We start from the raw sequence: 21,481 nt of genomic DNA, 5'->3' as shown, positions 1-21,481 counted from the left end.
TCTGTAATTAGTGTTTCGTTTCGAGAATTCTTTCTCTATAATTTTTGGAGAAATCAAATCAAATGTATTTTATATGGAATTAATAAAAATGCATGTACATAATGCAGAAAATGATATTCCACTTTTTGATGGATTTATCTATTGCAGAAATAATGGTGATTTTAAATATCGGGCTGCAACTAGAGTGGTGTATTTAAATCGAACGTTAAAAGGACAGGAAATAGTAATTTTATAACTAAAATAACACTTAAATGACCAACTGATATAATTTAATAAGTTTTATTTTAAATTTAATTGTATGTTAATTTTTTGTGAAACTATATTATATTTAATTGAATTATTATACAAGCATTATAAGTATACCAGAAATCCACTTGCAAAAATGTTTTGAATTTTGGTTTAATCAGGCTAAACAAATATAAAATAATAATAATTGTAGTAGACATTAAAGCTAGGATAAATTGCTTTTAAGTAATAGGTTTAGAATTATAAATTTTCATAGTAATTCATTCATGTCTAATAGAACAAGTATTGAAGGAAACCTAACTGATTTTTAAACATAATTATACTCAAAAAACTTTTATTTAGACATTTAGAGCATAATTTATTAAATGAAATTTGTTTGTGTATTATTAATTTGAGATAATATAGAGTTGTAATGAGTGAGAGCAAAGTTTACAGAAGATTGTGACAATATTGTGAAGGCGAAAATGTTGAGCGCGACTGACTCGCACAGGTAAGCGCGGCAAAGGGAAGTCGAGCGACACAAAAAAAGGTTCGCAGGTAGATCGGAGGAGACACGAAGGTATACGCGTAAGAAACAGCAGGTAAACTATTCTCACCTGAGTCGAACTGTAGAGGATTCGCGGGGATGAACAGCAGCAGCAGACAGCAGAAGAGCAAGTTGCGGCATCGATGGTCCGAGAGCGGTCCGTGCCCCCGGCGCTCGAAGGTAGAGATCTGCATCGCGGCGTGATCAGCAGCGGCAACGGCAGCAGCAGCAGCAGACAATCTATGAACTTTTGACTACACTCACAGTGCGTTCGCAGCAGACCGCACTTATGCACATACACACGCACAGAGGCCACATGTCGCGGGACGCACCTGGCAGGTGAGACGGAGCGTGTTTCGCCACACGCAAACGGTAACAACGCGCACGACGCACGACCGCACGACCGCACGCGAGCGCTGTGCGCTGACGACTGAAGAGGGGCTCAACAAGTTGAGTCGCAGAGGCGTCCAAGTGCGAGCTGCGGGCCGGTCCCGCTGACTCGCTTTGTTTCGATGCCGCTGAGCTGCGACGGCCGACGATATTGCCGTTTGTTTTTACCTCTCGGAAATCGTATCCCCTACTGCAAGGGTGTCAAACTTGCGGCCCGCCAAATTAATTTATATATTGGTTAAAGAGTTATATACTAATATAATGTAGTAATAAAAAAACTTAAATGTAAACGTCAATCAACCAGTGCTGCCAGTAAAAATAAAAATAATAAAGCAAAAATATTTATGCACTAGCAACATTTGGTTCGCGCAAATCCAGCAGTCAACGCCAAGGTACCCAAAACATTTTGGGATTTAAAATAAGAAATATGACAATTTTTAAAATTTTAAAATCAAGACGTAAGCATGTTCACAAAATATGTCCTTCATGGTGGACATAACGAAACATTTGCGTGATTTAAACTTGCAATTGCAAGGAAGAGATCAGATAATAACACAAATGTTTGACCATATTAAAGCGTTTAAATGTAAGTTAGTTCTTTGGGAAAAGCAGCTGAAAAATGGGGATTTAGCCCATTTTCCAACATGCAGAGGGTTTGAGAATATATCATATTCAAAATACGGTGACAAAATTTCAAATCTGAGAACTGAATTCGAAAGAAGGCTTGTTGTTTTTAATGTTTAGAAGGAAAGTTCGCTTTGTTTTGTACAATTTTTTCAAATAATATAGAATTAGAGTCTGGCTATTTGAAGAAGGAGATAATCGATATCCAATGCAATACAGAAATGCAGACGAAATTCAATAAGGTCGGTGTGCCCGAATTTTAGAAATATTTACCTCCAAAATATGAAAATACAAGGAAAATATCAATGGAAATCATTTTAATGTTTGGTAGCACATATCGGTGTGAGCAGGAATTCACGATAAATTTTGAAGGGGAATAAGTCGACAGTGAGAAGCAAAATTACCGATTAGCATATAGCAGCAGTTCTAAACGTTGCAACTTCAGATACTATTTTTCACAATATATAAGAATTAATAAAAAAGAAAAGATGCCAAATATCTGGGAAAAACTTTGAATTTATTATGTTAATATTTTTATTTACATTTTAATTTCTTTGCTTTTGCTTTATTGTATTCACGCCTTTGAGGGAGAAAAATAAATCTTTACTTAAATGAAAATTGTTGATTTTGTTATTTTGCGGCCCGCATAAGTTTATACCGTGTAATTTAGCCCGCTGTACTTTTGAGTTTGACACCCATGCCCTACTGTCTACCGTTTGCATTTAACACTTTTTATCTAAAGCAGAATGCAGTTTGTTCGACTATTACCAGTCAAAATGTTTATCTTTATACTCTATATCAGATATGTCTAACTTGTTTAGAAAAAAATCGAAGGAACTTGCTCACACAAAAATTGATTACAAATCGATTGCTCATACTAATATTGTTTAAGACCATGTAAGTTATTTAATTTTAATATTAACAGGACAGAAAGTAAAATATATTAGTTGACATAATATATATAAGTTGTTAATAAATAATAATACACTATTTAAAATAATTTTATCTGGTTTTACAAAAAAATCTCCGTATTAAATAATAATCTGGCAATTGGGTACTTTTGATTTAAAAATCGAAAGCATATGGATAGTTTAAATTATGAAAACGTTATGAATGCTGCTGATTTATTAAGCAAAATATATCAATAAATTGTGATAGAAATAAACATAATTATGTAATAGCTGATCATTTAGAAAATAAATAAAAGCATATTAATGCAATGTATTTAAATAATTTATAAGAAATGTTTTTTAAACTCCCGCTTTAATTCGCAACTACCTGAAAAGTGTTTCAGCGCAATACCTTACGCGTATATTTTTCTATTTGCAATGTTCAAATATGTAAGTAAATAAATAATTTTCTGAAATTTATAAATAAATAACTACAAAGCAAACTTTTCTATACATCGTAAAGAAAAAAAAATAATTTAAAACAAAAATCATATTAAATTAATCTAAAAAACGATTCACGGTCATTTTTTAAAGCAAGTTCCTCTGTTAGTTGAAATAAAAAATCCTTTCATGATAGATTTACTTCTATCGATACCTTCTATAATTTTCAAGCACTTATATATATTTACTTCCTTACCATTTGGTCACGTATATCTACTTCAAATTTAGTATTATTATTAAAAAATGGTAAAAAAACTATTTCTTTTAACAGAGTCACTTTGAGGTCTATCCATTTCGTCATTATTCATATGTAAAAATGAGATGACAAAAGTACAAGATACGGATATACCTTCGATATTATTTTATTACTAAATCTTCCGTTGTAACCCAAAAGGCGTAAGCCCAATGTGTTACAATCAGATGTAATGAATACCTACAAGTAAGTATTAACCACTTTGGGAATAAATGACATTTATAATAATAATTATAAATTATTATATGTTATATAATTTATAACCAATATATGTCACTGCAGCTAGGGCCGGTTTTTAATAATATCGCATTTTTTTATAAATAAAAATTCGAATGCTACTGCCGGGGCTCCAACCCGCAACCTCAGAGTTACTAGTCTGAGACGTTACGAACTACGCTATTCCGTCCTTAAGATGCGGATGTACGTTCGAAATACGTATCATTACTCCTTTCTATATTTTAAACAAATTTAGACTGATTAGAAGTGTTAACAATTTTTTTTATGTTGAAATAGTGAAAGGTATAAGCTATCAAAATCAATAATTTGTCAATCGTTATCATTTACGTATATAGCGATAATAATTTGAAGACGTCCGTTTGCTGCGAGTGTCGGAATAACAATGATTTGGAACGTATATGACAACTTTGCTCGGCGCAAGCGGACCAATGAAATACCGTTGTGAAATATGATATAAGCCTCAAACTGACCCCGTTAAATGAAATGAAATATAAATTCAAAGTTTTTTATCTGATTTACTTTTATAAATTCTGAGAACACGATTATTTGATTTTTAGAGTAATGATGAAAAACAAGCCCCACTACCCTTTTTTGCATAAAACATTTTGGCAAACCCCTATGGTTTCACAGTACAGTTTTTTTATATTCATTTGTGAAAAAAATGCCGGTAGTTACAATTCTTCCTTTCATATATAATTTGTTTCATAAACTTAATACAACAAATTTACTAAGAGGTGTTGATAACTGATGAGTATCATAATTTTAGAAATATATTAATCTATTTATAATATATGCATGTGTTTTTTGCCATCTGACGCAAGCCAAAATTTGCTACCAAATTTATCAGAGTTATTCGGCATATATTACGCGAATTTGTATCTAGTTTTAATAGGAAATGGTTGTTCATAAACTGTAACTTCACCGAAATCACAGCCGACAATAATAGAACTCGACACGCCAACGATGACACTCTGAGTTCCAAGACCTGCCATTGCAATTCTACTGCCTGATAGCGGCATCTAGATGTATCTATATATGTAATAATTAATATACATATGTTAATAACTGATACGTCTAATAAGATGTATCAGTTATGAATACATTGTTTCGCGATCGACCGGGTTATAACCAGCAATCGACATGTTATCTAAACCTGTTCTATATACTCTCGATTATCATGAAAAATTTCGATATTATTTTTATTGGTTTAAAAAATATATACCCTGCTTTATAAAAAATATCGCACCCTGCAGATGTTATATGGTGTAAGCATTTGGAACTCATAGAATGAAACATGTAAAATGTAAAAACAGCAAAACTACAGAAAGGGCATTATTCAAAACTAAATTGGTTTCTGAAGTGAAAGAAATTTTAGAAATCACATAAAACAGTATTGATGTAATATAATGCTCCTAATGTTTCTAAAAAAATACCCGCAAATGTTACATCTTAAATTGTTACTATGGATCGGGGAATTATTTTATCAATGGAACGACAACTCTGTAAAATCTTAACAAAGAGGTCGACTTGATATAATTCTAAGGGGAAATATTATACTGTAATGCAATGGTTTCTAACTTTATGTTACTATGCTTCATATTTAAAAAAAATCTTAGCATCCCCCTTGATCAAATCAAATGTGTTGTACTACTCGGGGTTATTTTTTCACCACAAAACGCGGTTGATTTAATAATAGCTAATGCAGAAAATCACTATTTTCACAAATAGGATGTTACAAAATGCAACAACAATTTTATAACTTTGCAAATTCAAAGTTGCAGAGACAAAGGTAGTACAAAAAATTAATTAATTGCTTGTAAAATATTATTTAATTAAAAAACAATTATTGGTTAATATTAATTATTAATTACTTTCACAATCGTTTATGAATTTTATAAAATATGTAGAACACAATGCTGTGCAAATTACTAATCAGTGAGAGCATCAAATGGAAAATGCTTAATTTACTATTTTACATACTTTTTGTTCAGGGGCGTTTTCCGAGAATGTCAACAGCAAATTTACAGCGGATATATGAGTGACTTTCGAAAAATGTATAGAATGCCGTTTTTAATGCTTTAGAGGTGTACGATTTTACGGTAAACTAATAACAAATGTATATAAATATAAATAAAAAGAAAAAAATTTCGAAACAAAATAAAAGCGCTTTTTTCAAATAATGATTTTATTTAAATTTCCTTGGCCATAATATAAACGAATATTCGATCAATTGTTCGAATATACGTATAATTGAAAATCGGGCGATTAAATCGAATAATCGAATATTCGATTGAGAACACTAGTTCTGACATTAACCAGCACGATAGACGAGTGGTCTAAGTTTCTGACTATTGACCTAAAATACTTAAATTTGCTTCTCATATGAACCTTAGAGTTAAATTTCTATCGTGTCTTGGAGAACGGAATTAGTGATTATTATCTAATTACAATTCCGATCGATCATCACAGATTAGGTTTACTTAGATTTCCCTAATTTCACGAATGAAAATTAGAGCTAGGTCGTGTATATTGGTTATTAGATATTCTTTAATAATTAAAAATAAAAATCAAAAATCAATGCCGCTCTTTCGCTTTATGTCGTTTTCATAAAAAAAAAAACTCAATTAAATTTTTAAAAACATTAAAGATGGCTTTTCCAGAAATCGAGTTGCAAAATAACAAATACCCAATCACATTGTAGGAGTTGACAACCAGTTACTGTGATATTACATATATTTTATTTTGTGCGAAATGGACCGAAGTATTTATTTTTATAGCCGGATGTGACACAGACGAAAAAACTTGAAATGAGCATTGCCGCTTCAACAAGAACAAGCGAGTCAACGAATATTCTTACGCGCATGTATCGCTTCTCTCTCGCATACATCTGTATACGTAGATAATGCATTTTGACGTATCAGTTAACAGCAAACTATCTTTGGATTCGGTACTCTCACATTTTTTCATACTTCTTCTACTTCATAAGAAAGTGATATTCTTGTTGAAACGAAACCAAAGAAAACTGCCCAAAGTTTTTAATTGTAAAATCATGTAAAATTGTTATCGACTTCTGTATACATGCTTCGAATTATGCCGATACGTTTTAGTTTCCTGATAATAACCGTTATTGCAGCGCAGGTAGAAGCAAAAACAACACACAATCGTATTTTCGTGCGACGTATATAACTTTATTATTGTGACTCGACTCTAGCACGCGCGAGTGTATGTATGTAAAATTTTAAAGCCATGGCGTTCACTAATGTATAGAATCCATAGTATTTTCTCCCGAAATTGTATCAAGTCGACCTCGTTGTTAAAACTCTTGATGGGTAGAATTTAATATGTAACATTTGAGGGTATGTTGTTTACAATTATGAGGCAATAATTGAGTAATATACTCATTTATCCTAAACCATTTGACCATCGTAAACAATATATTTCTGAAATTCTGTGGGACTAATACCCCTTTTAAATTGAGTAATCCCTTTCGAATCCCAACATCCTTAACAACATGAATTAGCCATCAACGTATAACTTAGCTTATTCACTAGCACTAACAAACAATCAATTAATATTTATACATACTACTATATAGTAGTATGTATAAATATTTATTACTAATATATATTAGTACTACGCTAAATCAACGCATTTTTAATCCGACGTGCGACAGATTGCGCAAAAGCCAACGCGTGCAACAGTATCTTAAACTGTGAGAACAGCAATTATATTTATAATTGTTCATTAAATAAAAACATATTTTACTTATAAAGATGCAATATGAATACAATGTTTATTAAATTAAAATTAGCAATTTTTTTAAATGCTATTTTTTTAAATAGATTCAGCCTTTTTGGCACTAGGCAATAGATTCAGCCTTTTTGGCACTACAAATAAAATTCTTACTTCCATCTATAGTCGAAATTTGAAATAATTATCTAAGTTTCAATCCTTTACAAATAGTTACTTTTAAATAAAAGTAGAACATATCAAAGACAATAAAATTTTTCTCCTCTTATTATATATAATATGTAGCAGAAAGTAAATACTAAAAAATATGTGTTGTAAATATAAGCTTTTACTATGTATGAAGTAGGTAGTTATAACTAAAATCTATGTTTCGATATTACGTAAATATAGTCAGAATTCAAAAATTACATATGTATATCTCTTTGGAAAATAAATGAGTAGCTCATATACTAATTCTAATCAATAACTTTTAAAGTAATTATAATATTTTTAGTAAGAGTTTTCCGTCAACTTTCTCTATAATATAGAGTCTATATAAATACAAATAATATATACACACATTTACGTAGGTAATAAAATTGCTCACAGTAAATTCTTAAGTTGGTGAATCTTATATGAATAGCACGTGTGAAAAAACGTACTAATTTTTATATAAAAATAAATTAATCATGTGTCATTAATCAGCACACTATATAATATTTTGAATTCAAAATTGAAATAATAGCGTGTTATTGGAAGTGAAACTTAAATTTACTACCACAGGCTGCTAAAGCCCAGAAAGCGACCAAGGAATATCCTTGTTCTAATTTATTAGCGACATACCTATTAAAAATCCTGCTATGGTTAAGAAATACTTGGGTAAATACCGAGAAAATACCTATGGCCTCTATATGTAAAAACGCAGAAGTTAACCTTCTTATTGTCAATAAATTAGTTAGATATAAATAAAGAGATTAGAACGAATAAATAATGTTTTCGCTGGTCTTTCAGCTCGATAATACGGCCTTTCCGCGAGGATCAAGAACATACGTAAATAAAAGAAACCGCTAACATTTAAACCAGCCTCTTATAATATACAGAATGGGCCATACGTTTTTGCACTTTTTAAATCGCTTCTGAGCGGAAACCGCGCGAAAGAGGAGGCTTGTGGGAGCTTAGTCCTTGGAAATTTAGTCGCAATGGATCGCTTCATGGGGGAACAAAGTGCGTTCTATGTAAAAAAGTTTTACAAAAACAACTATTATTATGTAATTGTTCAGCGCCTGTTTCGACCTCACCACTGATTACACAGTGCGAATCAATGTCCGAGTGTTAATTCAATTAAATCATGGCGCAGAAAGTTCTAGGAGATCGGCTCAACGCTAAATATAAATAAAATTGGGTGGCCACGGAGCAGGAGAAGCGATGAGAATGTTACCGTTACTGAATGTTACAGTTACCGAGTCTGAACGAGAATATCCAGGATTGTCGACTCGCAGACTTTCTGCTGCAATCTATATTATTACAATTAAATGAAATCTTATGGATATTTACTCCCTAATAGCATTTATTATTATGCTTAATCAAGGACTGTCTTACATTATTCATAATTGAATATACGTCGACAATTGTAACATTACTACATTTTTTAGCGCTGATTGAAATATTAAGCAAACATGTATGGGGGCCAATATAGATTTGTTATGGCCAAAACTGGTCGGCGCAGAAATAGCGGTGTTGTGACGGCTCCCTCTCTTCCGGCAAGCTTGTAAGGGTTCGGACGCGTGCCGTCGCGCGTCCGCCCCATTCTAACCATGTAAACACCGTAAACCGTTAAATAAATATTACTGCAGCGGCTCAATCTGTGTCTCATTGCCACCCGCCATCATCACCACTCCTAAACTGGTGACCCCGACGTGATCTGAAGCACGTACATGGAGTCAGATTCAAAATGGCAGACACAGACGCCGCTGCAGTACAAAAGCCGAGCCGCTGCTGAGCTGTTTGCTGCCATCCCGCCGGTGCTTCCCTGGACCCGGACTCGAGCTGGCGGACCACCAAGACGATGGGCCTGCGCCCCCGACCATGTGCCGCCATCGTCAGCCACCGTCGCCACTGACAGACGCCGCCACCGACCACGTGACCCAGGAAGCACCCGGCGCCGCCACGCGCCTTCAGCGGGAAGCCACCGAAGTGCTGCCGTAGACCAGGCTCGAGTGGACCACGCGTGACCCGTCACGCACCCGTAGGGCTACGCCCCCGCGACTCCGAGCTCGAACCACATGTTCGGGGCCCGTCACGCGCGCGCCCTGTGTAGCTGCACCGACGCACCACAGGGCCCCGAAAGGTGCTCCCGGACATGCCCGTTCTTCTCGCGCCCCCTGGAGCCCTACGCACCGCCCGGGTCTACGCGTGTTCCACTCGGCTTGGAGCGAAGCACGCCGCGCGTCACTGGAGGCCGCGCCGCCACACCATACGTCACGACTTTGCTACTTTTGCGCCGCCAGCATTTAATCAACAGCAGCGCCAAGGCCCCCATACCTCCCCCTGGTTATAGTTCGCAATTGTAAATTGCTAGGGCCGGAGCCGTATGGGGGCCAATATAGATTTGTTATGGCCAAAACTGGTCGGCGCAGAAATAGCGGTGTTGTGACGGCTCCCTCTCTTCCGGCAAGCTTGTAAGGGTTCGGACGCGTGCCGTCGCGCGTCCGCCCCATTCTAACCATGTAAACACCGTAAACCGTTAAATAAATATTACTGCAGCGGCTCAATCTGTGTCTCATTGCCACCCGCCATCATCACCACCCCTAAACATGCATTACAAATTTTACATACGCTTCATAATGCTCAATAAAATACGATTTAATAGGTGCAAAATTGGTCAATAGTCATTCAATAGCCGGTAAAAGAGTCAGCCACCTTATTGGTATACACCGTAATATTTCACTCCATCTTGATTTTTTTTAATTCAGTCGTCTTTTTTGTTGAAGAGGTAAATCGATTATAAATTGTAATAACATTAAATTCTATATCAATACTCAAACAATTGCAATCTCTCTTAGCAGTGTTATGTAGAATGTTAAAATTGCAACCGGCGAGTAATTTATATTTTTATTATTTTTTTAGTGCTACGAAAACGATATTTTTTTTTTGATATTTAGGCATTATTTATAAGAAACTATTTTTCCTCTTTCAGTGAAATAAACATTCATTTAATTTTTCGCAAAAAATATTGCTCTTGTAAGAATACTTACGCACTTTCTAAGCGCTATATAACTCGAATTAAAAGCCATTAAGTTTACGTATATTTTTTTTGCCTTTTGTAATTTTTCATATAATAACTTACAAAATAATACATTTTCAAGGTTCTAATCAATAATTTCATAAAAAGCTTGCTAAACTTATATTTCGAAATTGCTTTAAATATATATATATATATATATATATATATATATATATATATATATATATATATATATATATATATATATATATATATATATATATTGTTTATTATAATAAGCAATTGCTAATTTTAAAAACATAAGCACAACGTTTATACGCTTATGACCTAAGTGAAACTGTTACGCTTATGGCCAAGCTAACTGTCACTGTCATCTGTCAAGCATCAAGATGGTAAACGTAAACGAAGTAGCTCAAGACTATTCCAATTGCTTAAACGTGGACTTATCCAAGAAATTTCAACAACTCAATCAGGTAGTCGAAGAAATGCTCACCAGACTTGAAGAATTCGAAACATTGTTGAAAGTCGTTCAAACAGGATACGATGATTGCTCATCCGAATCTTATCTGAAGATCATCGAGTGCAAAGGTCAATTGGACATTATTCACAGCCGAATTGAATTTCTTCAATTGATGCTGGTAAAGATTACCGACGACGTGATGGTGTTAGAAAGAGACGTTGAAACGGCTGAAACTAACCTCGGAGTACCAGACAGCAAACTAAGAAGCATCATCAAACCTTTGCTAAACAAAATTAGCAGAGACTCCTCGCCGAACATTAGCAAGCCTTCTGAACTATCTTATAAGACCCCAAAAACCTTTAAAGCTTCTGATTATTTCCCCGAACAATTAACTTTTCTGTGAAATCATAAAATATAACACTGTCTAATGTTTATTATAAATTATATTTGTTATTGGAACTATGTTATCTATCATGTTTTACATAAATATGTATGTTTTATTTTTATATTGAATAAATTAAATATATAAATTAAATTTGTTATTTTATTTTTTATATTCTTCACCAATAAATATATTTACAAGATTTATAAAAATGCAAAATTTCATATAAATATATTATTTTAAAAAACATACAACTGAAGAATAATACCTATGAGATAATATTTTCATTAGATTGATTGAATAACATTAAAGAATCTAGAACAGACACCATATCATCGGAGCTATCGAAGAATGAAAGCTAACACTAATAAGTTGGAATATAAAAAATCAACCGACTTTTTTTAAATAAATATTTTGTTTTAAATGTGTCGTATATAAATAAGAAAGTTTGGATGTTAAATAATAATATAATAGTGCTTTTTTTATTAATAATACAGTAAAACCTCGATAAAACGGACTTTGGATATAACGGACCAAATATTGTGCGGCAGTCAAGTACTCCTATAATTATGTTGGAGAGTAAAAATTCTGAATAATAAATGCTTGAAAATATATTCATACAATGTCATCTCATCTTTTCCTCAGAATGTAGTCCGTTTCAAATTAAAAAATCCGTTGCAAATTTCATTTAGCGTTTGAAAGTTGTGTATCACTATCAGTACGTGTAAAAAGTGGGTAGGGAAAATCACAAGATCTCATCGAATCAACAGGTCTATCAGGTAATATGTAATATAAATTACAAGTATTATTTATAATATTTATTAATATATTATTCATAATGTTTTGTTTGAATGTGAATAATTCACATTTTTAATACTTTCATAATCGAAATAATAAAATATTTGTTAAACACTCACAATGGTGCAGCAGTAATAAAAAAATATTGCAAATAAATTGTAATCGAAACCTAACTTTGCTATCATCACCCAGTTTATTTAGCTATAATGGAAGTTTTTTATAAAAATAATCAAAATGAATATGACAAATCCGAGGAAGAGGACAAAAGCGAAGAATTCTTGAAGTCTTACGTCAAAATAATTTGTATAATGAATTTAATTTTAAAATTTTGGATAATGTGGTAGACGTTCTAAAACCACTAGAAATTGGCGTTAATTTAGGTTATTTTAGAGGCGGAAGGAGTAATTAATCTTACATTTGAACTATTAAGAAAAATGAAAATATAATTAGTTGTGAAATGAAAAATGCCTCAACTCATAGAAATAAAAGTTTATTTTCCTTGTTACAATATTTACAAACTGAGAGTGTTCCTAAAACAGTAGTTGACTCAACACAAGTATATATTTCCAAAGCTTTCATAATTTCTTATGCAAATGATATTATAGAAAGTATTTTATCAAAAGATAATGAAATTGTAATAGAAGCAAGCGAATCATCTTAATCCGATATAAATAGACAATGATCACAGAAAATGCATAAAAGTATATCATCCATAATAACCGTTTCGGAAGTGAAAGAAGTTTTTGCGGATCTCGTGTTGACTTCTTGTCAAAGTATGTTTGATACTAGGTGTAAGGATCCATGCTCTCGTTCACAATTATAGAATATTTTATTAAAATACTGTTTAATTATTAAAAAACGGTACAAAGTAGTCGATTATCAATATCACATATTCAAGTTTAAGAATAAAATAAAAAATAACATTAAGAATAATTAAAAGAAGAAAAAGGTTTTATTGAATTAGTTAGTTCCAGTGGAGCCGAAACCTCCAGCTCCTCTCTCCGTCTCGGTAAGAGAAGGAACTTCTTCGATTTCCGGATAATAGATCCTCTCGCAGATGAGCTGAGCGATCCTGTCCCCGCGAGCGACTTGAAAATCTTGATCGGAATGATTGAACAACACCACTCCGACGTTTCCCCTGTAGTCCTCGTCGATGACGCCAGCTGGAGATTTTATATGATATATTATTTATTACACACTATGAATATGATATATTAAAATACTAACCGCCGACATCTATGAAGTTCTTGGCCGCTAAACCGGATCGAGGAGCAACTCTGCCGTAGCAACCGGACGGCAGTTCAATTTGAATATCAGTTTTGACTATGGCTTTGCCTTTCGCTGGGACGACGCAATCGTAAGCGCTGAAATTATAATTTATATCATATTATAATTAAGTTAAAATTTAGTACGAACAGATAACGGTTTCTAAAAGTGAACCTCAAAATTAAGCTATGTTAGAATAGTTTACCTTTTCAAGTCGTATCCGGCGGCTTTGGCAGAGGCCCTCGCGGGAGCGAAGGCCAACTCAGTGAGGCGTGCGAATCGAAGCACTTGATTAACCATGTTGGTCTCTGAAGGCATTACTGACGAAGACGAGAACGAACCTGCGGATCGCGTGTACAAGTAAATGCGCGCGCGCCAAAACAAATGTTGCCAGCGTGTACAATTATTGAGCAGCTGGCGCCGCGTGTTTGCCATTATACAAATATTTTTCAAATTATGGTATAAAAATATGTTTTAGCTAATAACTTCAGATTTAATTACAATACAATTTCTTAAAATCACAGCCCATAATTATACATGCTTATTTTTTCTTTAACAAAGTAAAAAAAAATATGCTAAGTATAATTTTTAGAAATAAGCGTTTAAATTAAAATATAAAATGGTTAATTTAATACCATTACATAAAGCAAGATCAATAATAAAACTGAATTTAGTGTAACCATAATTAGTCATTAACATAAAATACAATGAGATGTCGTTTAAGTAATTAAAAAAAATGTAATTATTTTTAAAAAATAAAAATTTAACACAGAGACCATTGCAGACAGGGACAAATAAACGCATAGACTATTGAGCACAAAACGGCTAAATATTGAAATTGTAAAAAAAAAATTATAAAGCATTCACTTTGTTAGTTTAACCTGAGGTCTTTTCATATCTTAATATTTTTCATTATATAACGATCAATTGATAAATTCAGTGCGGGCTACACGGACGGTCACCCGGGGTGCAAGTCCCAAAAGGGGCGACAATTACTCCAAATGAGGACGCCATTGGATTAAATTTAAACCGGTATCAATATTCTTTCGATTCCTCAAAAAAAAAAATTTCAGAGATGATTTTTAAATAAAATTTTCCATGATGAACTTTTTTTTATTATTTTAGCTCTCTCAGGTATTTGTCCTCCACATTAAAAAAATCGATATAGTTTTAAACAAATATTTCCCTTGAGCATTCTCAGGCCGGCCTTGGATAAACTTTCTTACTTATGTGGCTAAATAATTTATATGTTTGTGACAATGACAAAATGAGCATTGGTGAAGTACAATATTAACCGTCGAGAGAACGAAATATTTTTATACAGCATAGAACGAAACCACGCTATGCCTTTTTGTCATTATTTATGCTCGCTCACAAACGCATTTCTTACTTAGACCCGATGACGTCAAGCATGCGTGGCTTCTCAAACGTTCGCAATAAAACACAATATATACATTTACATTTTTTCTTTACAAATAATATTAAAAAATAAATGATCAAAAACATATACATATATATATAAAAATTAAACCTAAAACGATACATCTATAAATATTTAACATACAAAAATAATAAACTAAAAATTCTAAATGCATAGCAATCCGGTAATTTAAACAAAACACGATACACGCGTAATCTTAATACCAGAACAAAAGTTAAACACGTATGTCTTCATTCAATATTACGAGTATTACTAAGTGTAGACGATGTAGGAAGATCTTCGGGGGGGGCAAAAGTCTTTACAAATAATTCGATCGCTGACTTTTGCGGTTTTCTTATTATTAAATCTACCATAATATATATAGCCATAATATCAATGTCTTGCCTTGTCACCATTACGCAAGAATATTCATAAGTCATCTTGTCTTCAAGATCAACTCCGCCTTTTGTTTTGTTATAAAAATTAATCACCGGTGGTCGATTGTTTTTGGTTAAAAACTTTTGTACTGAGCAACAGATCCATGTGGAATTATTTTGAAACATAAGACGCCAAGCACATGTTATCAGCAAAATCAAACCAAAAAACCGAAGATAGAGATAGACTCTGACGTACAAAAAGTTTCATATTTTTTATCATAACAAAAATGTTCCGTCTTTTCATTACAATCTGATGAATCTGAATTATTTGATATTATCTCTGATTTTTGTTTGAAGAAAATAATGGGGAAATGCTGCAAAATGAATTGAAGAGATATCTATACAATGTTAAATATAATTTGGATTAATTGGTGCCCCGGGCGATCTCCTCTCGGGTCGGCCCTGGATTTGTGTGTTTGATTTTTTTCTGACCCTCACTTTGAACTAGGTTTTTTTTGCTGGCGCACTACGAAAGCATCGTTGAATTATTAATTAATTAATATTTGAACATATTTATTTGTTTTTATTAAAAGAAAAAGAAAAAAACATAGGCGGGGGCGTAAAGGCCGACAAGCCGAGGCTTCTCCTTCGGCTGTTTGCAAAATGACAGTATCGGTCGCGGCCGCCGAATGTATCGCCTGAATTGAATTATAATATTTAAAATGCGCTTATGTAATGAACCGTGACTGAAGATCGCGTCGCGCGAAATAACTATCCGAGGTTCTACTCGGATGTTTTTCGCGTTCGTAAACCGAAAAGAGACAATGAGATTCAAAGAAAAGATCTGAGAGAGAAGATGCTGCCTTCGACGGGGCACTTCAAGGTGGTGGACTGCCCTTTCCTCGAGAGCGGACTGTGCGAGAGGCCCCACTGCCATTTTCGCCATGGACGCAGGGATCCTCAAGCGCAACAGTTGGTGCTGGAGGTGGTTCGGGAGGCGCTGCAGAGACGCTCCGACGCGGACCCCGGAGCCATCGACGGTCTCATCTCCGACGTCGTCCGGAGGCTCACGCCCTCGGCGACGGTCCCCTCGCCCGAACCGACGCCTCCGCCGCCCGTCAAGCCCACGTACAACCCCACGCCCATATCCGAGCTCAACAAGCTAGCGGCGCCTCCGCCCCGGAGACACATCCCCGTGCCGTACACTCCCAACAGACCGCCGCGGTCGCAGCCCCGGCCCAGCTATGTGCCGTCCAGCGGTAACAGAGCCGACGCTCCCACGTACACCCCGCAAGGAGCCAAGCCCTCCGGAGTCGCCTACGAACCGGGAGCCGCCCCTCCGGACACGTCGACGGCGTACACGCCCGAAGACACCGGTTATTCGGCTTCCGCTTCCGAACCCGCCGCGAAATCGACAGCCGACAGATACAGACCGACGCCTCTGCCGGAGCTTCGATGCGGCGAGCCCAAACCCAAGAAGCTCAAAACTGACGAACCGCTAGCCGGTTTGGAAGACATGCAAACCGAATTCGAACTCTTAGACGAGATCATAGCGGACGAACGACCCCAAGACTTAGTCAAACCCGAAACGGAAAAAGTAGAATCGCGGAAATCGGAAAACGGGCATCGTAAATCGTCGTCAGCTAAAGATAAACGTTCATCTAAAGACCGACAATCTAAATCGTCCGAAAAACACTCTTCAAAATCGTCGGAAACGTCTAAAACAAAAAGCAATAAATCATCCGACGCTAAAGAAAAAAGCGATTCTAAATCATCAGACTCGAAACAAAAGAGCGCTTCTACGTCGTCCGATTCGCTTAAAAGAAAAAGCGATTCTAAATCAAAAAAGAAGAGCGATTCTAAGTCGTCACATCACAAAAGCAGTCGAAGCAGAAGCAGCTCCAGCAGCATCAAAGACAAATCGAAGTCGAGCTCGAAGAGTAAATCGAAGAAGGAGCAAGAACCCGAGCTTATATTCAAAATGGAAGACGATTACATAGAACTGTTCGACTCCGATTCGGACGAAGACGCGATCGCCGAAGAGTGCCTGAAAATATTCGAAGAATACGTCCCCGTGGCCAAAAACCCTGAAATCGTTCAAGAGTCCGAATCGATCCGAAATTCCACGGAAGACGACGAGTCTGCGAGGGGAAAAAAGCGAGTGGCGCACGCTTCCTCGGAAGAAGTCCGTCGTTCGTCCCATAAGGCGATTCCCGATCATAAAGGACGCGCCGCCAAAGCGATGGCCGAGAGATACAACGAGGCGAAACGATTTCACGAGGCCAAGAAGAAAGAAGTCGAAGCCGAAGCAAAAAGAAAAGAAGCCGAGATCGAAGCCAAAAAAAGAGAGTTCGAAACGGAAGTCGTCTTCAAGCAGCATGTCAAACCGAGCGCTTCTTCCAAGTCCAAAATAAGAATCGCACACGTGCCCAACGTATCGACGATGTTGGATGCTAAAAAGGCGCTGCAGAAACCGAAAGAAGCGCCCGTCGTCAAAACCGTCACTCAGACCGTCTCCAAAGGCGCGGCCAGAGTCGCTCACGTGCCCAATGAAAAGTTTTGCGACAGGCCGGGCGTTCTAGAGCCGCTCACGTCCAAGGTTCCGGTCAACGTCAGAACCAAATACGTGCACATGATGATCGACGAATGTCTGAAGATCTATTTGACGGCCGAAGACGCTTACGAGAGAGCGCTCAGGGAGGAATTGGCCACGTCGAAGAGATGCAATTCCGTACCGATCTATAAAAATTCCGCCGTTTTAGCGGTATCGAGATTAAGAAAAGAGACGCAAGAGGCGGCCGGCGTTAAGAAATCGGCGGCGAACGGCGATGCTAATTCTGTTTCGCATAGCAAAATCTTGGACGGAAAGTCTGGCGAAAAATGTTCGTGGAGCATTGTAAACAAATATAAGAAAGATAACCGATTCGAGGCCGAGTTTAAGGGCTTAACGTTCTATAACAACGTAGGTAGATGGAAAATGACCGAAGATGAGTTGAGAGAGAACGGTTTTCCTAGACCGCATCCGGACGCGCCCGATAAAGGAAGAGCCAAAATATATGTGAAAAACACAAAGCAGAAGCCTCCGAAAGGCAATTTGAGAACGTGTCGCAGATGCCACAAAGAATACACGGTCGATAAGAGAGGTTTTCATACGTCCGAAGAAGAGTGCATCTATCACCCAAACAATAAATATAAATTCAGAGGCGAAGTCAAATATCAATGCTGCGGTCAAGACGGTTCGTCTGACGGCTGTCTATCGGCGACGTGCCACGTTTACGAATATATAGATTACGATAATTTAAGGGGATACGTCAAAACTTTACCGAAAGAGGTCGATTCCGAGGAAACGACCGATTTCGGCGTTTACGCTCTGGATTGCGAAATGTGTTACACGACGAACGGATTAGATCTGACGCGAGTCACCGTCGTCGATTCGTCCAATAAGGTCGTCTACGAATCGTTAGTCAAACCGATCTTTCCGATCATTGATTATAACACGAGATACTCGGGTCTGACCGAAGAGAGCATGAGCAAATGTACCACTACTTTATTAGACGTCCAGGCTACTTTTTTACACATGTTCTCCGATAAGACTATTTTGATAGGACACAGTTTAGAATCGGACTTTAAAGCGTTGAAGCTGATTCACGACACGGTCGTCGATACGAGCGTTCTGTTCCCGCACAAGATGGGTCCTCCGTATAAGAGAGCTTTGCGAAATTTGTCGTCCGATTATCTCAAAAAGATCATACAGAACGCAGTCGAAGGCGGTCACGACAGCGCCGAAGATGCCTTAGTATGCATGGAGTTGGTGATATGGAAGTTGAAAGAGGAACTGAAAATACGTTAATATTTTGTGATAAATATTTATTTTTTCGTCGTATAGCAATACCGACGATCGATCGATAACGTTGACTATTTATATATATCGTTACGTATTTGCTTTAGGATTAGTACGTATAATTAAACTATGTATATGTATATAAAGAAATGGTTTCTTACTACGGTTGCGATTTTAGTTTTAAGTTTTATATCAATTCGGTATAAATATGATTTTTTTTATTATGGATTACTTTATTTAAATGTGATAAGTTGATTTGTGTAATTTAATACTGTGTAAATATTTCACTTTTGTTGATGAATTTTTTGTAATCCAGTAACATTTATTAGTTGAAGTATGGTTTATGACTCATATTGTTTCATTTCTATTTTTATGTTATGGTATTATTTTTGTTGTTTTCTGTATTGCATACAGTGGTTGTTAACATTTGTAATTTATTTTAAATTTTACTACTTATTAAAACCATGCGAATATATTATCGTAATGTATTTAAACAATAAAAGTATATGACGTATGCTATTAGAATTGTTAACATAAAGCAATAATCATGGATGTAATATCTGTTTTTTCAACACTTGTGTATTGAGTGTTCCATTATTTTTTGAAATTTTGCTTACTATTTGAGTTAATATTGCTTCTATGTAAATCCCAAAATTGTAATGAATTATAATTTTTTTATGAGATAAACCCGTAAACAATGTTTAAAATAAATACATATTTTTGATAAATTAAACTTGGTTTATTTGTTTATTCATCTCAGTATGTAAAATTAGATTATGCGTAGGGTGGCCAAAATTGTCGTTTTAAATTATAATAGTTTTTCTGATTCGAGTATTGTATTGTGAAAGTATTTTCTGGGTACAGATTTCCACATTTGATTATTAGCTTCAAAATAACCGAAAAAACATAATTAATATGTATTTTTATCACCTAATTGTTTTGTAAATTAAGGTGACCAGATTTTGAAAATATCAAAGTACATTAAAAAAGTTATTTCGGAAATTGTTGTTCAATTGGGGATGCTGCGGGAGCTAAAAAAAGTCAAGGAGAAAATTTTTTTTGAGGACGTCTGGTCACCTTACCTTATCTAAAGCAATAATAGTGATACATAGACTTACCATACGTCCCGGTTTGACCGAGATTGTCTCGGTTTCACAAAATTTCCGAGATGACCTTGTTTTAGCTCTCACCAGCATCCCGTTATCCAATCTAACACACCTTAACGTTCCAAAATGAAAGGACCTTTCTTTACTTTTATCTAGTATCTCGCAATTCAACTTACACATCTCAAAATGAACAAAATTTTCAATGGCGACCTATTTTTTAGCTCTCACCAGCATTCTGCATTCCAATCTAGCACATCTCAGTATCCCAAAATCTAAAAATTTCCGAAATTACTTTTTTTTAGCTTTTCCGATTTCGAGTTACATAAATATGGTAAGCCTAATGATACATATAGTTTGAAAAGCTGCTGACTGGGTAACTTCACAAATATGCCGGGCAAACTGATTAAAGATACACAGTTTATTCATCAAGTTTATTGCAGCAGTTTAAAGGAAGAAAAATCGCAGTAACAGTGAACGAAACAGCCATCATTATATACAAGTCATGATCGATAAATCTCATCGTCCATGTTTTGCAGTTGCACAAATTATAGTCAAGATAGATACCACCCCCAGCTGGCTTCAGAATTGAAAACAAGACGTATTGACAATTCGTCGTACTCTGCAAGTCTTTCTCTCTAGCTCCCCATCTTCTGATTCGGCACCTAAAACGATCATCTTGCCTTGCTTTTTATGATAATACAGTGACTTAATATTTTATTTCCCAGTTCCTTGGCATAAAGCCATTTACCTGGTTATTGATTTCTTTCTTCCTTCTCTCACCTTACTTCCCCTTTATTTTATTAGGGAAAGAAAAGAAACATTATTTTTTCCCTTTATATTATTTATGATAAATAAAAATACCTGTACCCGATATCCGTTTTAAGACCCGGCGATCCGAATGTCGCCCATGGACGTATTTCGCAGATTTGAGAATATACATATATGTTTTGCAGTAAGTGAGCACTAATTATTATTAATTGACTTAAGAGTAATAACAACTCTTTTGTGTAAACACGCAAATCTCGCAGATTTTAGTGAAAATTCTGTAAACAATGATAATTTTCTAAAATTGTGAGTACTCTTCTATTAGATATTTTTACACATAAAAACGGTTTCGTGTAGAAAAGTGTCCACTTTATTCAATTTCGGAGCTATAATGCTCAGCTCTAAAACAAGGCGCTGGTATTCTAA

The 21,481-nt window shown here is 35.3% G+C and overlaps 4 protein-coding genes across 5 annotated transcripts in view; 2 read left to right on the top strand and 2 right to left on the bottom strand.

The window, feature by feature from the left end:
* The window catches only part of shg (DE-cadherin), a 356,238-nt gene extending 355,034 nt beyond the window's left edge, over nt 1–1,204 (bottom strand). For both annotated transcript variants that reach the window (XM_088191473.1, XM_088191474.1), the window contains exon 1: nt 843–1,204. In XM_088191473.1, the coding sequence (XP_088047599.1) occupies nt 843–966 (124 nt within the window). In that variant the 5' untranslated portion in view covers nt 967–1,204. The remainder of the gene's footprint in view (nt 1–842) is intronic.
* A 9,792-nt stretch (nt 1,205–10,996) lies between these two features.
* Nucleotides 10,997–11,635, top strand: Blos4 (biogenesis of lysosome-related organelles complex 1 subunit 4). Its single transcript, XM_088192671.1, has one exon. It carries the CDS (start codon nt 11,030–11,032, stop codon nt 11,501–11,503), a length of 474 nt encoding a protein of 157 aa, XP_088048797.1. The 5' UTR covers nt 10,997–11,029; the 3' UTR covers nt 11,504–11,635.
* Nucleotides 11,636–12,754: 1,119 nt separating this feature from the next.
* Nucleotides 12,755–13,955, bottom strand: dUTPase (Deoxyuridine triphosphatase). Its single transcript, XM_088193725.1, has 3 exons — nt 13,752–13,955; nt 13,508–13,644; nt 12,755–13,443 (listed from the first exon to the last, which is right to left on the bottom strand). The coding sequence occupies exons 1-3, from the start codon at nt 13,862–13,864 to the stop codon at nt 13,241–13,243; spliced, it is 453 nt and encodes a 150-aa protein (XP_088049851.1). The 5' UTR covers nt 13,865–13,955; the 3' UTR covers nt 12,755–13,240.
* A 1,738-nt stretch (nt 13,956–15,693) lies between these two features.
* On the top strand, nt 15,694–19,917 carry LOC148231962 (uncharacterized). The gene has a single exon (XM_088193722.1). The coding sequence runs from the start codon at nt 16,200–16,202 to the stop codon at nt 19,191–19,193; it is 2,994 nt and encodes a 997-aa protein (XP_088049848.1). The 5' UTR covers nt 15,694–16,199; the 3' UTR covers nt 19,194–19,917.
* The last annotated feature ends 1,564 nt before the right edge of the window (nt 19,918–21,481 follow it).

Source organism: Plectrocnemia conspersa, unplaced genomic scaffold (genome assembly GCF_051122295.1).
Source record: "Plectrocnemia conspersa isolate PC_06_02 unplaced genomic scaffold, ASM5112229v1 ptg000009l, whole genome shotgun sequence".
Taxonomy (NCBI): Eukaryota; Metazoa; Arthropoda; class Insecta; order Trichoptera; family Polycentropodidae; genus Plectrocnemia; species Plectrocnemia conspersa.
The sequence above is the reverse complement of the archived record's forward strand: the minus strand, read 5'-3'. Positions and strand labels throughout refer to the sequence as shown.

What these genes read in the sequence shown, in the direction of transcription:
- Blos4 (XM_088192671.1), top strand. Translation starts at nt 11,030, where the DNA reads ATGGTAAACGTAAACGAAGTAGCTCAAGACTATTCCAATTGCTTAAAC.
- dUTPase (XM_088193725.1), bottom strand. Translation starts at nt 13,864, where the DNA reads ATGCCTTCAGAGACCAACATGGTTAATCAAGTGCTTCGATTCGCACGC. An exon ending in GCCGGATACGACTTGAAAAG is followed by an intron (nt 13,645 to 13,751) that starts GTAAACTATTCT and finishes TTATAATTTCAG; the next exon opens with CGCTTACGATTGCGTCGTCC. An exon ending in GAACTTCATAGATGTCGGCG is followed by an intron (nt 13,444 to 13,507) that starts GTTAGTATTTTA and finishes TAAAATCTCCAG; the next exon opens with CTGGCGTCATCGACGAGGAC.
- LOC148231962 (XM_088193722.1), top strand. Translation starts at nt 16,200, where the DNA reads ATGCTGCCTTCGACGGGGCACTTCAAGGTGGTGGACTGCCCTTTCCTC.